This window comes from Mastacembelus armatus, chromosome 3 (assembly GCF_900324485.2).
Source record: "Mastacembelus armatus chromosome 3, fMasArm1.2, whole genome shotgun sequence".
NCBI lineage: Eukaryota > Metazoa > Chordata > Actinopteri > Synbranchiformes > Mastacembelidae > Mastacembelus > Mastacembelus armatus.
In genome coordinates, this window is record NC_046635.1 from 13,734,899 (window position 1) to 13,752,233 (window position 17,335).

Below are 17,335 nucleotides of genomic sequence, written 5' to 3' on the forward strand. Positions count from 1 at the left end.
CACAATGCAAAGGGAGCTCAAGGGATTGAGACTGAACAGCTGTGTAGCCTTAAGAAAACCACTTGTTAGTGAAGCTAAGCGGAAAAAAAGGCTTCAATTTGCTAGGGAGCATAAAGATTGGACTCTGGAGCAATGGAAGAAGGCCATGTAGTCTGGTGAGAACAGATTTACCCTGTTCCAGAGTGATGGACGCATCAGGGTAAGAAGAGAGGCAGATGACGTGATGCACCCATCATACCTACTGCCTACTGTACAAGCCTGTGCCGGCAGTGTTATGATCTGGGGTTGCTAAAGTTGGCTAGGTCTAGGTTCAGCAACATTATGTGCTCAAAGAATGAGGTCAGCTGACTACCTAAATAATACTGAATGACCAGGTTATTCCATCACTGGATTTTTTCCTTCCCTGATGGCACAGGCATATTCCAAGATGACAATGCCAGGATTCATCGGGCTCAAATTGTGAAAGAGTGGTTCAGGGAGCATGAGACATAATTTTCACACATGGATTGGCCACCACAGAGTCCTGACCTTAACCCTTAATCTTTGGGATGTGCTGGAGAAGGCTTTGCGCAGTGGTCCGACTTTCCTATCATCAACACAAGATCTTGGTGAAAAATTAATGCAACACTGGACGGAAATAAATCTTGTGACATTGCAGAAGCTTATCGAAACAATGACACAGCGAATGCGTGTCTTAATCACAGCTAGAGGCGGTCCAATGAAATATTAGTGTCTCTGACCTTTTATTAGGTGGTGACTTTTTTTTTTGGACAGGCAGTGTATATTGCTCAATAAAAAAATAAATAAAACCATTTTGACTAAAATTACCAGAGAGAACAATAGTGTCATACAAGATTAGATAAGAAATCAGAAATTCAGTCAGAAAGGAGCTAGCTGGTTTAGGAGGATGATATATTGTGGTATTGTTGTGATATTGTCCCCAATGGACCTTTTACTTTGAAAAGACTTCCTCTTTCCCCTGCGCTGGTCCCCGGCAGCTTCACACAAATTAACTGAATTAGTTTCACCTGTTGTCCATTATCTTTTGGTTTCTCCCTATTAATACTTCCCTGGTTCCTTTGTGTTTGTGGAAACATTATTGCATATTGCACACTGCAAAGGTTTTGTATGGTATTCTACCATTTCATTCGTTTTTTCTTGAGTTTCCTGTTTCATTCTCTGATTTTCTGTTTCCTGTTTCATTTAGCTCTGCTTTTTGCATTTTTCCTTGCCCTGGTTATCCCTGGAGGAATAAAGCTTGATTTTGTTCTGCATTTGGGTCCTACCTCTCCTTCTTCCCTCGTTCTCTCCAGAACCACCACCGACACATAACACTAATGTAATAGAAATATTAATTCATGAGACAATAACCTTGGTCACTGCAACTCTGAAAACCACCAAATGATTCTCAGATTTCTCTGTATGAGAATTATGACACATTTTATATCTGTGATGGATTAATGCACTGTGAAAATGTTTTAGAATGTAATTCCATACAAATTTAATGCTAATTTTTCCTTTTTAGTATGAAATTTTTAATAAAAACCTGCAAACAAGCTAGTTACAGATCTGTGGTAAATATAACAATAAAGATATATTACTTACACATTAAGCGGTTGCCAGGCTGGCCACTGAGCTTTCATTTTGATGACTGTTAGGACCTCATCACCCTATAAAAGAGACACAGATATAAAGAAACAAAACGTCAATCTAAGTACTCAGGACTTTTGAACCATTGCACTCTACGTGTGAATAACTAAAAATAATCAATAGCAGATTTTTTCATGGTCAGTGGAATGAACTCCAAAGATTTAGCTCTAGAACAAAGATTTTTTTTTAAAAATTCAAGCCAAAATTTTATGGAATCCGACAAAATCCATACATAAATGCCAGAATGAAAGGCAAAGGGCAATGGAAACCAGTTTGGAATGAAGGTGAGTCATTTAGTGTTTGCTGGAGCTAGTGTGTCTCTTAAAAACTAAATCCATCGAGATAATTCAGAAAATTATGTTTTAAAAATCTGTTGGAATAAAAAAAACGTTAAAAGAAATTAAAGATCACATGAGTTAAAAAAATACAACAATTTTAGGCTTTTTTATTTTCATTTGTCAGAAATAAATGAGCAGATTGATTGCCTCTACAGTTGTTTTTTTAAATATTTTTTTTATATCTGAGAACAGATATAAAGTGGTGTGAAAGAGTGTTGGCCCCCTTCGTGATTTCTTATTTTTTGGGATGTTTGTCACACTTTAATGTTTCAGACCATCAAACAAATTTAAATATTAGTCAAAGATAACACAAGTAAACACATCATGCAGTTTTTAAATGAAGGTTTTTATTAAGGGAAAATAGTCTAAAAATGATGTAGTAGCTTTAAACTTTAGATTAGGCTCTGTTGCCCTTTACTTCACTGTGCACTTTCACAATGAAAATGACAGTTATCACATCCTTACATGTGAATAAACGGATATTCAATTCAATTCAATTCAATTTTATTTGTATAGCGCCAAATCACAATACAAATCATCTCAAGGCACTTTACAAAAACTAAAACTAAAAACCCAACAATTCCCTTATGAGCAAGCACTTGGCGACAGTGGAGAGGAAAAAAACTCCCTTTAACGGAAGAAAAAAACCTCCAGCAGAACCGGGCTCAGTTTGGGCGGCCATCTGCCTCGACCGGTTGGGGTGAGTGGATAGAGCAGAGAGAAAAGAACAGCAACAATAAACAACAAATAGACACTGCAAGTTGGTGGGGCCAGTAACTGCACATCAGCGATAAACAGCTCCAGGACCAGGGACACCTGCAGAAGGTACAGAGAGAGAGAGAGAGAGAGGGAGGGAGAGAGCACAAACTAGGGGAGAGAGAGAGCACAAGGTTAGTAACATTCAATGGTGGAATATACATGAGGTGGGAGAGAAGGGGGGGGGTAGGGTAGGGGAGCTCAGTGCACCGATGGTCCTCGGGCAGTCTAGGCCTATAGCAGCATAACTAACTAAGGGATGGTTCAGGGTTGCCTGAAGCCAGCCCTAACTATATGCTTTGTCAAAGAGGAAGGTTTTAAGTCTAGCCTTAAAAGTACAGAGAGTGTCTGCCTCCTGAACCCAGGCTGAGAGCTGGTTCCACAGGAGAGGAGCTTGATAGCTAAAGGCTCTGCCTCCCATTCTGCTTTTGAGAACTCTGGGAACCACAAGTAGGCCAGCACTCTGAGAGCGAAGTGGTCTATTGGGATAATATGGTACTATGAGGTCTTTAAGGTATGAAGGAGCTTGATTATGAAGGGATTTGTATGTGAGAAGAAGGATTTTAAATTCTATTCTATATTTTACAGGGAGCCAATGAAGAGAAGCCAATATAGGAGAAATATGATCTCTCTTGCTAGTTCCTGTCAGGACTCTGGCTGCGGCATTCTGGATTAATTGGAGGCTTTTTATTAAGATATTAGGACATCCAGATAGTAATGAGTTACAGTAATCTAGCCTTGAGGAAACAAACGCATGGACTAGTTTTTCTGCATCATTTTGAGACAGGATGTTCCTAATTTAGGAAATGTTGCGCAGGTGAAAGAATGCAGTTCTAGAAATTTGTTTTATGTGTGAGTTAAAGGACATGTCCTGGTCAAAAATAACTCCAAGGTTTTTTACAGTAGTGCTGGAGGCCAGGGCTATGCCATCTAGAGTAGCTATAATTTTAGAAAAGTTATTTCTGAGATTTTTAGGCCCAAATATAATGACTTCTGTTTTCTCCGAGTTTAAAAGTAAAAAGTTACTGGTCATCCAAGCCTTTATGTCAGTTAGACAGGCTTGAAGTCTGGTTAACTGGTTTGTGTTAACAGGTTTAATAGATAGATATAACTGAGTGTCATCCGCATAGCAGTGGTAATTAAAAGAGTGCTTCCTAATGATATATCCTAAAGGAAGCATGTACAGGGTGAACAGAATCGGTCCTAGCACAGAACCTTGTGGAACTCCATAACTAACTTTTGTTCGTGTGGAAGGTTCATCATGGACATGAACAAACTGGAATCTGTCCGATAAATAGGATTGGAACCACTTTAACGCTGTTCCTCTGATACCAATCACATGCTCCAGTCTCTGTAATAAGATGTTGTGGTCAATGGTGTCGAATGCTGCACTAAGGTCTAGGAGGACAAGTATCGAAACAAGTCCATTATCTGAGGCTAAGAGAAGATCGTTGGTAACTTTCAACAGTGCTGTTTCTGTACTATGATGTGCTCTAAATCCTGATTGGAAATCTTCAAATAGTTCATTCCTGTGTAAGTGGTCTGATAGCTGCTTAGCAACAGCTTTTTCTAGGATTTTAGAAATAAATGGCAGGTTGGATATTGGTCTATAATTAGCCAAGACACCTGGATCAAGACTAGGCTTTTTGAGTAAAGGTTTGATTACTGCAGTCTTAAAGGCCTGTGGTACGTAGCCTGATACTAGAGATAAATTTACCAAGTCCAATAAAGATGAGTTCATTAATGGCAGGGTGCCTTTAAGCAGTCTAGTCGGGATGGGGTCCAAGAGACACGTTGATGATTTCGATGAAGCAACTACTGATGTAAATTCAGAGAGATCTATAGGAGAGAAGCAGTCTAAACATAACTGAGGTCCTACAGATGATTCAAGAGCTACTGTAGTAAAAGATTCATTTATTGCAGGTATAGGAAGCATCTGCTGAATTTTATCTCTAATAGTTGTGATTTTATTTGTAAAGAAACTCATAAATTCATCACTGCTGAGAGCTAAGGGAACACTGGGCTCAACGGAGCTGTGACTTTTTGTCAGCCTGGCTACAGTGCTGAAAAGAAACCTGGGATTGTTCTTATTTTCCTCTATTAGTGATGAATAGTATGCAGTTCTGGCTTTACGGAGAGCTTTTTTATATGTTAGTAGACTGTTTTTCCAGGCTAGAAAAATTTCCTCTAAGTTTGTGGAACGCCACTTCCTTTCCAGCCTTCGTGATGCCTGCTTTAAGGTACGAACATGTAAATTATACCATGGGGCTAGTCTTCTCTGAATCACTAACTTCTTTTTCAGAGGGGCTACAGAATCAAGCGTTTCACGCAGTGAGGTTACAGCGCTGTCAACAACATGATCAATTTGGTAGGGAGTAGGATTAAGGCAGCTGCCCTCCACTATGTTTATACTTGGCATAGATGCAAATAAAGATGGAATCATTTTCTTAAATTTATTAACAGCGTTGTCGGATAAACATCTGCTGTAGTGGAATTTTCTTCCAGACGCTGCATGATCCATCATTTTAAATTCGAAAGTTATTAAAGAATGATCTGACAAAACAGGATTTGGGGGAAAAATTATTAGATGTTCAATTTCGATGCCATAGGTCAGAACAAGATCAAGGGTGTGATTAAAACAGTGGGTGGGTTTATTAACGTTTTGAATGAAACCAATTGAATCTAATATAGAATTAAATGCAATGCTGAGGCTGTTATTTTCAACATCTACATGAATGTTAAAATCTCCCACTATAATGACTTTATCTGATCTAAGCACTAAATCAGACAGGAAGTCAGGGAATTCAGTTAAAAACTCTGAGTAAGGAACAGGTGGACGGTACAAAATGACAAGTAGAACTGGTTTTTGTGTTTTCCAGTTTGTATGTGAGAGACTAAGAGTGAGGCTCTCAAATGAGTTATAACTGTTCTGAGGATGAAAGTTTAATAATAAGTTTGACTGGAAGATTGCAGCTACTCCTCCACCTCGACCTGTGCTTCGAGGAACATGATAATTTTTATGACTGAGGGGGGTTGATTCATTCAGACTGACATATTCATCCTGCTGTAACCAGGTTTCAGTAAGATAAAGTAGGTCAATTTGGTGATCAGTTATCAAATCATTTACTAACAGAGATTTAGAAGAAAGGGACCTAATATTTAATAATCCACATTTGACAGTTCTGTTTTTCTGTTCAATAAAAGGAGTGGTCTTAATTTTTATTAAGTTTTTATGAATAACTCCTCTTCTGTTAACTTCTGATTTGTTTGATTTATATGTTCGAGGGGCAGACACAGTCTCTATGTGGTTTGAAGGGGGCGGCGGCTCTAAGGAAACTGCAGAGAAGCGTTTTAGACTGAGTCTCTGCATCCCGGTCCCCACCCTGGATTGTCAGGCTTTAGGTCGGCTAAGAAACTCGGCCAAATTCCTAGAGATGAGAGCTGCACCATTCAAAGTGGGATGGATGCCATCTCTCGCTATCACACCGGGTTTTCCCCAGAAAGTGGCCCAATTGTCTATGAAGCCCACATCGTTTGCTGGACACCACCTAGACAGCCAGCGACGGAACGACGACATGCGGCTAAACATGTCATCGCTGGTCAGATTGGGGAGGGGTCCAGAGAAAACTACGGAGTCCGACATTAATTTAGCAAAGTTACACACCGACTCAACATTAATTTTAGTGACCTCCGATTGGCGTAATCGGGTGTCATTGCTGCCGACGTGAATAACAATTTTCCCATATTTACGATTAGCCTTAGCCAGCAGCTTCAGATTTGACTCGATGTCGCCCGCTCTGGCCCCAGGAATGTCGTATTTTATGAAGAATACTTCTGTACTCGTGAGTTCTCTGAACACAAAACGCTTTTATTATTCTCCAGCCCCTATTCCACACACTGTGTGTCACCCCCTCATGTCCCCCTCACTCCTCATTGGTTCCTCCTTACACTTAGTCATATATATGTTCCATTATACACGACACCACATCTCCCCTTTTTAGAGAACAAAGGGTAGACTACCTTTGTCTCACCAGACCTTAGAGGATTATTCTGCCTCTTTTGATGAAGGCCTGTTCCTATCTAAATCCTGTAGGAAAGAAAACGTTATAACAATTAACTCTTATTACTCAAATACACTTAAACTGTCTGAACTATTCTGTACCTCATTCAAGTTTCTTAATGTGCAAAACATCACCATCAACTCGTTCCTATTCACATACATAAAGCAATATCAGACCATCTTTATGTTAGAGCTCCTCTTTCCATTTTTCTCAGTTCACAGATTCAGTCTATCTGGTTTGACTATCGCTCTCCCAGACCTGGTCCTCGGAGTAGCTGTCACACCAGATGCCTTTGAAGCTATTTTCTCAGGTGATACAGAAACCTGTTCAGTGATTGTCTTTGGCCGTTCCTGTTGCTCCAAAGCTGCTCCTTCACTTGTATGAGTGTGTAGAGGTATCAGATGCTGACGATTGCGTCTCACCACACCATTAGGTACATCCACCAGATACGACCTTGGACTGGTGTGATTCTGAAGCACAGTCCCAGATTCTTTAGCATCAGTGATCCATACGTGCTCTCCTGGTACCAAATCACTGAGAGGTCTTGCACGATGCCTCCTGTTGTAGTATTCAGTATCCATTATCCTCTTCTCCTTCTCCTTACGAGCAAAAACATGCATATCAGGCAATGCTGGGTCCAGCTGGGAGGGAAGAGTCGGCACAGTGGTACGAAGACGTCGCCCCATAAGCAGCTGAGCCGGACTGAAACCACTCTCGAGAGGGGTAACTCTGTAGGCGAGCAGAGCCAGATAAGGATCGCTAGCCTTTTTCAGGAGACCTTTCACTGTCTGTACTGCACGTTCAGCTTCTCCGTTACTTTGTGGAAACTTTGGACTACTGGTAATGTGATTGAACCCATAAGTGGATGCAAAATGAGTGAAATCTTGACCAGAAAACTGTGGTCCATTATCTGACATCAGAACCTCTGGAATCCCATGCCGAGCAAAGATCGACTTCAGATGAACAATGACATCAGTTGACTTAGTGTTAGATAGCTGTGCAATCTCAACATATCTGGAAAAATAGTCAACCACAACCAAGTACATTTTCCCTCCAAGTACAAACATGTCGGTCCCTAATTTTTGCCATGGTCTTTCAGGGCACTCAGATGTCATGAGTGGCTCTTTAGGATTCTGACGCTCTTGAATACATGACCTGCATTTGAGCACCATTTCACTGACCTGCTGACTGAGTCCTGGCCACCACACAGACTGACGAGCACGTTCTTTGCATTTCACCACACCTTGGTGTCCTTCATGCAGCTTCGCCAACACCTCATTCCTCATAGTGGATGGAATCACAAGCCTAGTATCCTTTAGTAGCAATCCATCTTGCACCGTGAGTGTAGCTCGTTCCGGCCAGTAGCCTCTCAGTGCAGGTTCCTGTTTTGCATACACCGGCCATCCATCAGCACACAGTTTCATGACACGAGAGCAGATACTATCAGCCTTCAACTGCTCTTTAATGATTTCCATATATGTATGGCTAACAGGTAAGGTTTCTACCACACAGTCCACATATATGTTAGTGCTTTCCATCAACTCCAGTTCGGCTTTGGACATGTGAGAGTCCACAGGCGAACGTGACAATGTGTCAGCTGTCCAAAGTGACTTTCCTGGTACATGCACAATGTAGTAAGAGTACCGCATGAGTCTCATCCTGAACCGCTGAATTCTCAGAGGTAGAAGATCTAATGCTTGGTCTCCAAACAAGCTGACAAGTGGTTTATGGTCAGTCTCCAAGCAGAAATGTTTTCCTAGGAGGAAATCTCGAAATCTTTCACATGCCCAGGTTAGAGCCAGTCCTTCTTTTTCCACCTGTGCGTAGCGTTGTTCAGTTGGAGTAAGTGAACGTGATGCATAGGCCACAGGCTTCCATTTATCTCCCCACTGTTGCAGAAGAACGGCGCCCAAGCCATATGACGATGCATCCGCAGACACTTTTGTCTGTTTGTTCGGGTCATACATGGCCAGCACCGGAGGAGAAGACAGAGCTCCTTTCAGCGACTTAAACGACCTGGCCTGATCCACATCCCAAACCCAACAGTTTTTCTTAGAGAGGAGATCACGAAGTGGCTTGTCTTTTTCTGCCAACTGAGGGATGAACTTCCCCAGCTGATTCACCATGCCAAGAAAACTCCTCAGTTCACTTACATTAGTGGGCTCTTTTATGGCTTTGATGGCCTCTGTCTTTCTTGGGTCAGGTCGTATGCCTGAGTCAGAAATGATGTGACCCAAAAAGACCACCTCACTCTTGGAGAGTTCACACTTATCCACATTTAGGGTGATTCCCGCTTTTTCCAGTCTTTGCAGCACTGCATGGAGTCGAGTGTCATGTTCTAATTGATCCTGCCCCCACACCAGTAGATCATCTATGTGGCAAACCACGCCTTCCAGCCCTTCTGTAACTTCCGCCATCATGCATTGAAAGTGTTCCGGCGCTGAGGCAATGCCAAACGGAAGACGGTTGAAGTGGAACCGCCCAAAGGGGGTAATGAATGTGGTAAACTTTGCTGAATCCTTGGTGAGGGGTATCTGCCAAAACCCCATGTTGGCGTCCAGTTTACTGAACATTTTAGCACCAGCAAGTGTTCCAAGACTCTGTTCTACTGATGGCAGAATGTATTTTTCACGGCACACATACTTGTTCAAGCCAGTTAGGTCCACACACAAACGTACTTTTTTGCTGTCCTTCTTGGGCACCACTACCATGCCTGCGCACCAGTCAGTAGGCTCTTCCACACGAGTGATTACGCCCAAGCTTTCCATGCGCTGAAGCTCCTCTTTGACTTTCCCCATCAATGGTAGGGGAATCCTCCTCGGGGTCTTCAACGAGAAGGGCACAGCATTAGGTTTAAGCTTAATACAATAGGGTTGTCGAACCTCACCTAGGCTGCTACATAGTTTGGGGTAGCTTGACATTAGAGTCTCCATGTCGATAGTGTCAACACGAGCTAACAGACCAAGAGCTACAATAGCTGGCAGTCCGAGCAAAGGCATAGTCAGGTTTTTGACCACATACACCTTCTCTGTAATCTGCTTTTCTCCTTTTCTCAACTGAAGTCTAACAAACCCTGTCACTTCCAGTGGAATTCTCCCTGGACCCAATAGAGGTCTCTCTGCCCTCTGAAGCACCGGCAACTGCGCATTGTGAAAAATGTTGGCAAACTCCTTCTGTGAAACTACAGTGACATCTGCTCCAGTGACCAGCTTGAATGTGATATTTTTATCCATCATTCTGATTTCCACAGTCCATGGATCAGTATGCATTGTCACAGAACCAAGGAAGAAACTTCCCTCCTCTTCCTCAATGCCATGCACAGCCTTGCTTGCAAAACAGACACGTTGGTAGTGGCCTTTTTTTCCACAGGTACGGCATTTAGCATCCTTAGCAGGGCACTCCTGTCTAGGGTGAGGCATGCCACCACATTTGTGACACTGCGGTTCTTCAATGTTTTTATTCCGACTGCTTTGAGGCTTTGCTCCGTCGTATTTCGATCTGCTGAACTTTTGCTTTGCTTTCTGATGTCTGCCTTTAAACAGTCTGTCCACAGAGTTTACATCTATCAGTTTTACAGCACTAGCATCACTCCTCAATGTAGTTTGCTGTTTTTTAATCTCCTCTGATTGTCTTGCCATATTAATAGCTTTATCCAGGTCTAGGTCTTTTTCCATTTGCATGCGTTCTGATAGCCGCGTGTCGACCAAGCCTACTACAATCCTGTCTCTGATTAGCTCGTCATGTAGTGCTCCATAGTTACAATGTTCTGCTAATGCATACAGCGCTGTGACAAATGCATCAACTGTCTCATTTGCTCCTTGCTTGCGCATATTAAATCTTGCACGCTCGTACACAATGTTCTTTTTCACTACGAAGAATGACTGAAAGCCGTCTCTTACTTTAGCGTACTGACGCTGATCAGCTTCACTGAGTTTCAGGCCGCGCAGAACGTCATCTGCTTCATCTCCCATACAATAAATCAAAGTGTTTACTTGATTTTCCTCAGAGCTGGCTGCGAGATTACTTGCTTGCCGAAATCTCTCGAATCGACGTATCCATTTTGTCCACTCAGTTGGTTTGGAAAAATCAAAGGGCTCCGGTGGTTGGATGCTAAAAGTAGCGCTGGGAGTGCTAGCCGGTCTGCTAACTCCTTCCTCATTCTGTTCATCCCCACTGCCGCTCATTTTTCCGCTTATTCACCTCTCGTCCCGTTTCAGGTAGACCTCGTCGTTCGACCCACGTTACTGTTGCAGAACTTCTGACACCATGTCGTATTTTATGAAGAATACTTCTGTACTCGTGAGTTCTCTGAACACAAAACGCTTTTATTATTCTCCAGCCCCTATTCCACACACCGTGTGTCACCCCCTCATGTCCCCCTCACTCCTCATTGGTTCCTCCTTACACTTAGTCATATATATGTTCCATTATACACGACACCACAAGGAATACATTTGACTATGGTCGCTGGTGTCTCTATTTTCACGTTCCTGACTATGGAATCGCCAATTATCAGAGTCGGTTTCTCAGCGGGTGTGTCGCTGAGCGGGGAAAATCTATTAGAAACGTGAACAGGCAGGTGATGAGCCGTGGGCTTCTGCTTAGGAGTATGTTTCCTTCGGACCGTCACCCAGGCTAATTCTCCGGGCTGCTCCGGAGCTGCCCTTGGACCGCTAACAGACCCTGAGCTCGGTGGCTCCACACCAGCTAACGGGGCTAGGCTAGCTGGCTTTTGTTCGAAGGTGCGGAGCCGCGCTTCCAAATCAGTGATCCTCGCCTCCAAGGCTAACAGAACCTTACACTTAATACAGGTATCATTATCGCTAAAGGAGGCAGAGGAATAACTAAACATGTGGCACACCGAGCAAGAAAGAGAGGGAGAGGCCATGTTAGCAAGCTAACTAGCTAGCTAAGCTAACCGGTAGGCCAACGAGCGCTAAGTCAGGAAATAGCAACAAACACCGGTCAAAACAGAAAGGTACCCGACCAGCACCGGAATGCAGCAGCCAGTGAACCGTTCAAAGTCTAGCCGGTTCCCAGGTGTGCCAAACCACAGCTAGTCTGCCGCCAGTCTGCAGACGAACCACACAACACGACACGCCTGCAAGACAAAAGATATCTACATGGCATAAAGGAAATTGATGGATTTATTATGACTAACACTTTGCACACCCTCATGCATATTAGTCATGGCAATTTGTTTGGGTTTCTTGGGAGTGCAACTCCAAAATCTTCTAGTTTCTAAATTCAGTTTTAAAGCACTGAAGGAAAAAAAGGGAAAATCTGACATTCTAATCCATTCATCCATCCATCCATCCATCCATTCTCTATAACTGCTTATTCCTAACCAGGGTCACAGGGATCTGCTGGAACCTATCCCAGCTCTCTTTGGGTGAAAGGATAGGTCACCAGTCCATCACAGGGCCCTGACAATCTAATGTTAAACCAAATGTAGTGTATTAAATCTGTCACTGCCATTGATACTAACAGTCATCACACTAAATGTATCTATTTGCCTTCCCTGACAATGGAAAAGACATGACAGTTTTTTTCATTCTCTCACTTTTTGAATCAGCCTAGTTTATTTAAAATTTTCTAAAATTTGAATGATTCTGCTTCAGGAGTAGGAAATATGTGTTTCTCCACTTAAATATCAGTGTGAAGTTGCTTTTAACTGGGATGTGATCTGACCAAAAGAAGTGATTATGACTGGATTTAGTCAACAGCATATTTTGAATATACAAAAGTTACCAGCAGGTGTGCTGTGTCCCTCCAGTCATGAACATACCACTGGAACATTTCAAAAATTAGCCTACAAACTAGTTGGCAACAGGCATTAAAGTACAATTTAAGAATTATAAATGAATAAAGAAAGTCAGACATCTGCACAAGATGAGGAAATTGTGGTGATGAGAGGTCAAACACTGGTGATTTCAAATCTGGATAAACAGCTATTTCTGTTCCAGGACATGCAGGCAACCTTTGCCAAGAAGACTGGAAAATACATGCAGTTCTTTCTACCACTTGACGAGGTAACATTATTATCCTACAGAATATGCACAAAGCCAATGTCTGGCAGATGTTTGACCATATCAACAGCCCTACTCTGAAAAAGGTAATCCCATGGCTTCACATACATGTTACCTCCAAAACAGTTACTATATTTACATATCTGCATAATTGTACATATCATTTTAGAATAATAAAATAATAACATAAGTTACAAAGTAGAACATGCTGGCTCTGACTTGCAGAAAGTCTGTGGGATCAATATGCTGGATGTGATCTAATATTTCTCATCATCCTTACTAATTACCACAAATCTATCACTTAGGTACTCTCTAGACATTTTGTTGGAATATATAAGTTTCATAATTGATTGGAAACATGCCATCTGCAAGCTGCACTACCCAGAGGCATATTCCTAATAATTTTTTTTATTTCCTTATAATTGACATTATCTGTGACTGTCTTTTTACTGAAGTGCATTTAGAACATCAAAATGTCATTTTCAACTAATGAAAACTCCACCAGTCAATTATTTTACACGTCATCACTGTTGCACACACAAAAAACTTCTGATACACTGGTTTCAGGTTTATTAGGCTATTTGCTTTTGGAATTAACTTTTTTGCACCTAACTGCTTAAAGCTTTCATCTTAGTCACTAAAAAATCATGCAAATCAAGAGTATTACACAAGCAAATAACCTCATTCAAAGAGCACAACCTGTTGGTGTCAGCAAGAATATTAATCTACCACATCAGGGACACTTACGTCCTAATGGACTGCTTTTGGCACTGATATTAATTGCTTTCTCTGTAATGCAAATCCTCAGACATATCTGAGGATTTCTTAGAAATGTGCTAATAGAAAATATCTATGGTGTTTAATATTTGGTTCCCCCATTTTGAAAGAATTATTGTCAGACTTTCGAGGCAAGGCCCTTACGTTCAGGATGAAGCACCCAGCGGTATTGAAGTGTATAGGTTGATATAAAATAAAAACGGCATATGGAGTTTCATTAGAACGAATATAAGGCTCCCGAAACCTCTGCCGATAGACCTCCTCATTAATATCATATTTGGCCAGAATGGCCTCTTTCGCCTTTATATAGTACAAGGTGTCCTCTGTGGCCATGGCCACGTATGCCACTCGGGCCTTCCCAGTCAGATGTGGAATCAGTCGCACTGCCCAATCACCCTCTGGCCACTGATATGCCACTGCCAGATGCTCAAATGTGGTCAGAAATTGCTCAATGTCATCACATTCCTCCAATCTGGGAACTGCTGCCTGACTCCAGTCCCTACCCATCGACTCAATCTATGTACTGGACTGGGGTGCACGCTCCTCCTCAGGCCGGGGTGGTGTATTCAACTGGGGCTGGACCTCCTCCCTTTGGTGCTGCTCCAAATCATCTCTGAGATTGTTCATCTGAACCTGCATTTGGTACTACCTTTTGTCCTGTCTGATGGTTTCCTTGTCCCACCTTTCACTCAGATCACGCTGGGACTGAAGACATTGCTGCAACATGCTAGTAATTGAACCCAGATCCTCAGGTACCAGGTGCTCTTCCCTGGGGTGTAAAATCTTGGATGCCCCTCCTGCAGCACCTTCCTCTAGTTTATCTTCAACCCCATCTGTCCTTTGAGCCTTAGCCTGCAGTTTTTAGGCCACATCCTTCCTGCCCTCGGAACTACACCCTTCAATTTAGCAGCGTCATATCCCACCACTGCCACCAAAGATTTTCGTGGCAAGGCCCTTACGTTCAGGATGAAGCTCTGTCTTGTCTTTACTTATGACGAGACAATAATGTTCCAAACCACTTACGACAAAAGAGCAGGTGGTAAGATCAAAAACTCCATTTGCAGGTTCATCAACACTGGCATCAAAGGTAACAAAATGTCCCTCTCTCTCACACAAAAAAACCCCCTCTCCTTGATTTCATCCAGACATTTGAAGTTAAAGCCTACTCACCCCATGCTATTCTGAAGGGAAGTGCAAACAATTAAGTTACTAAGATCTTCAACGTTCACGTGGGCAGCACCAGTAAAACCTGCATGGGCATTGGGAGGAACGGCCTCCCCGATCTGAACTCAAGTGGTGTTTTGTTGTTGGACTTCTGTGCTAGTCACAGCTTGTCCATAACAGACACCATATTCGAGCATAGGGTGTCCATCAGTGCACGTGGCACCAGGACACCCTAGGTCGGAGGTTGATGATCAATTTCGTGGTCATGTCATCTGACCTTCGGCCATATGTCTTGGACACTGAGATGGAGAGAGGGGCTGAGCTGTTAACTGATCACCACCTGGTGGTGAGTTGGATCTGCTGGCAGAGGAGGAAGCTATAAAGATTTGGCAGACCTAAACAAATGGTGAGGGTCCGCTGGGCTGAGTACATCATGTTTCTGAGTGTTGTTAGGCTATCTTGGCTGACACAACTGCAACATTGCGTGGCAATTAGGGACAGTACCTCTGGACTGGCAGACCGGGGTGGTGGTCCCTCTTTTCAAGAAGGGGGACCAGCCAATGTGTTCCAACCACAGGGGGATCACAGTCCTCGACTTTCCCGGTCTAGGCCGGTCTATGGCAGGGTACTGGAGAGGAGAATTCGACCAATAGTAGAACCTCTGATTCTGGAGGAACAATGCGGTTTTTGCTCTGGTTGTGGAATACCGGACCGGCTCTATACACTTTCCAGGGTACTTAAAAAATTAGCTCAGTCTTCTCTCAAACAGTTCATAAGGCAGCTGTCTGTTTTTCTTTCTCACTTGTGCTGAGATCTTGTTTGCTGCTTTGATCCAACTTATCCCATACCAAATCTGTTCAGGTTGGTGACTGTTGAAACCAGGTCATTTAGTGCACTCCATTGCTCTCCTTCTTGGTCAGACAGTCTGTATTGGCAGTCTGTACGGGCTCAGCCCAAACTGAGCCCGGTTCTGCTGGAGGTTTTTTCTTCCATTAAAGGGAGTTTTTCCTCTCCACTGTCACCAAGTGCTTGCTCAAAAGGGATTTTTAGGTTTTTAGTTTTTGTAAAGTGCCTTGAGATGATTTGTACTGTGATTTGGCACTATACAAATAAAATTGAATTGTATATAACCTGGAGCTGTTTCAGGTCATTGTTCTGTTAAAAAACAAATGATGATCCCACTAATAGGCTCCAGCAGATTCCCGTGACTCTGGTTAAGGAATAAGCGGGTATAGATAATGGATGGATGGATGGAGCCCACTAAGTGTGTGTGTGCCTGTGTCAATCATTATATGCTGACATTTTATTCTGGCATACTAATGGTTTACTTAAGGAATGGCTGTGAGTGCAGTTATACTTGTTAACTGAGAAATGCATTCATGTGCCAAGGCAATGATCTGTTGCGCGTTTTGTCATTAAGCCAATACCAGTCATTAAACTTGAAGGCAAACATGAAAAAACAAATGAGATTATTTATGAAAATATTTTAATATTAGTTTACAATGGATGGTAATGGCAAAAATGCTGCTTTCTCTCTGGAGTCAAAAAAAGGTTTACAGCTGTAAACAAATGAGGCGAGCATCTCTACTAAATTTTATTAAGTAGCATTTTCTCATAACAGACATACACCTTTGTGTAAGTCAAACAGCACCACCTTTTTCCGGTTGAGATCCATGGCCTCAGACTTGGAGGTGCTGACAGGTCGGACTTACTGCTGGCAATGAGAACCAGACTCTTGCTCCATTCGTACAGAGACCGGACAGCAAAAGGCCCTGGACCCCATACTTCCAGAGCATCACCTACAGGATGCCACAAGGGTCAAATGCCTTCTCCAAGACCACAAAGCACATGTAGACTGATTGGGCAAACTCCCATGAACCTTTAACCCTCTGGGGTCGACGAATGCGCCGGTGCGTTTTGACGCATCTTCTACTGATAACACCGAAACAAACTTAAATTACTCTGTCAATTCTAATCGTACAGATAAAAGCAATATATCATTCAAATCTGTAAAGGGTCCAGTTTTAGTTGTATACCATCATAATAACAATAAAACACTGTGTTTTTAATAAATACATATCCTGAGACACACCCTCTTGCATATGGCCTTTCTGGACAAAAAGTGTCTTAGAAAATTTAAATCAGTGTATTGTTTACTGTGAATGATTGAACAAGATGACTTTCACATCATTGTAAAGTAAACACTTTTGGCAACAACATGCAGGTCTCCAAAGTCTTGTGAACCAATGTTCTGTTTGTGTTTTATGGTCTTATTTCAGTGACTAAAAAATTATAGTTTTTCCACTAACCATGCATAAACACTGTTTTCTCAAAAACACAATCATGTACAGTGGGTACGGAAAGTATTCAGACCCCTTTAAATTTTTCACTCTTTGTGTCATTGCAGCCATTTGCCAAAATCAAAAAAGTTCATTTTATTTCTCATTAATGTACACTCAGCACCCCATCTTGACAGAAAAAAACAGAAATGTAGAAATTTTTGCAAATTTATTAAAAAAGAAAAACTGAAATATCACATGGTCATAAGTATTCAGACCCT

At 42.2% G+C, this 17,335-nt stretch overlaps 1 protein-coding gene across 1 annotated transcript in view; it reads right to left on the minus strand.

Annotated features, from left to right (window-relative positions):
* Positions 1-17,335, minus strand: part of spon1a (spondin 1a) — a 135,908-nt gene that overhangs the window by 52,786 nt on the left and 65,787 nt on the right. The window contains exon 7 of the mRNA XM_026320545.1: positions 1,606-1,670. Within this exon, the coding sequence (XP_026176330.1) occupies positions 1,606-1,670 (65 nt within the window). The remainder of the gene's footprint in view (positions 1-1,605; positions 1,671-17,335) is intronic.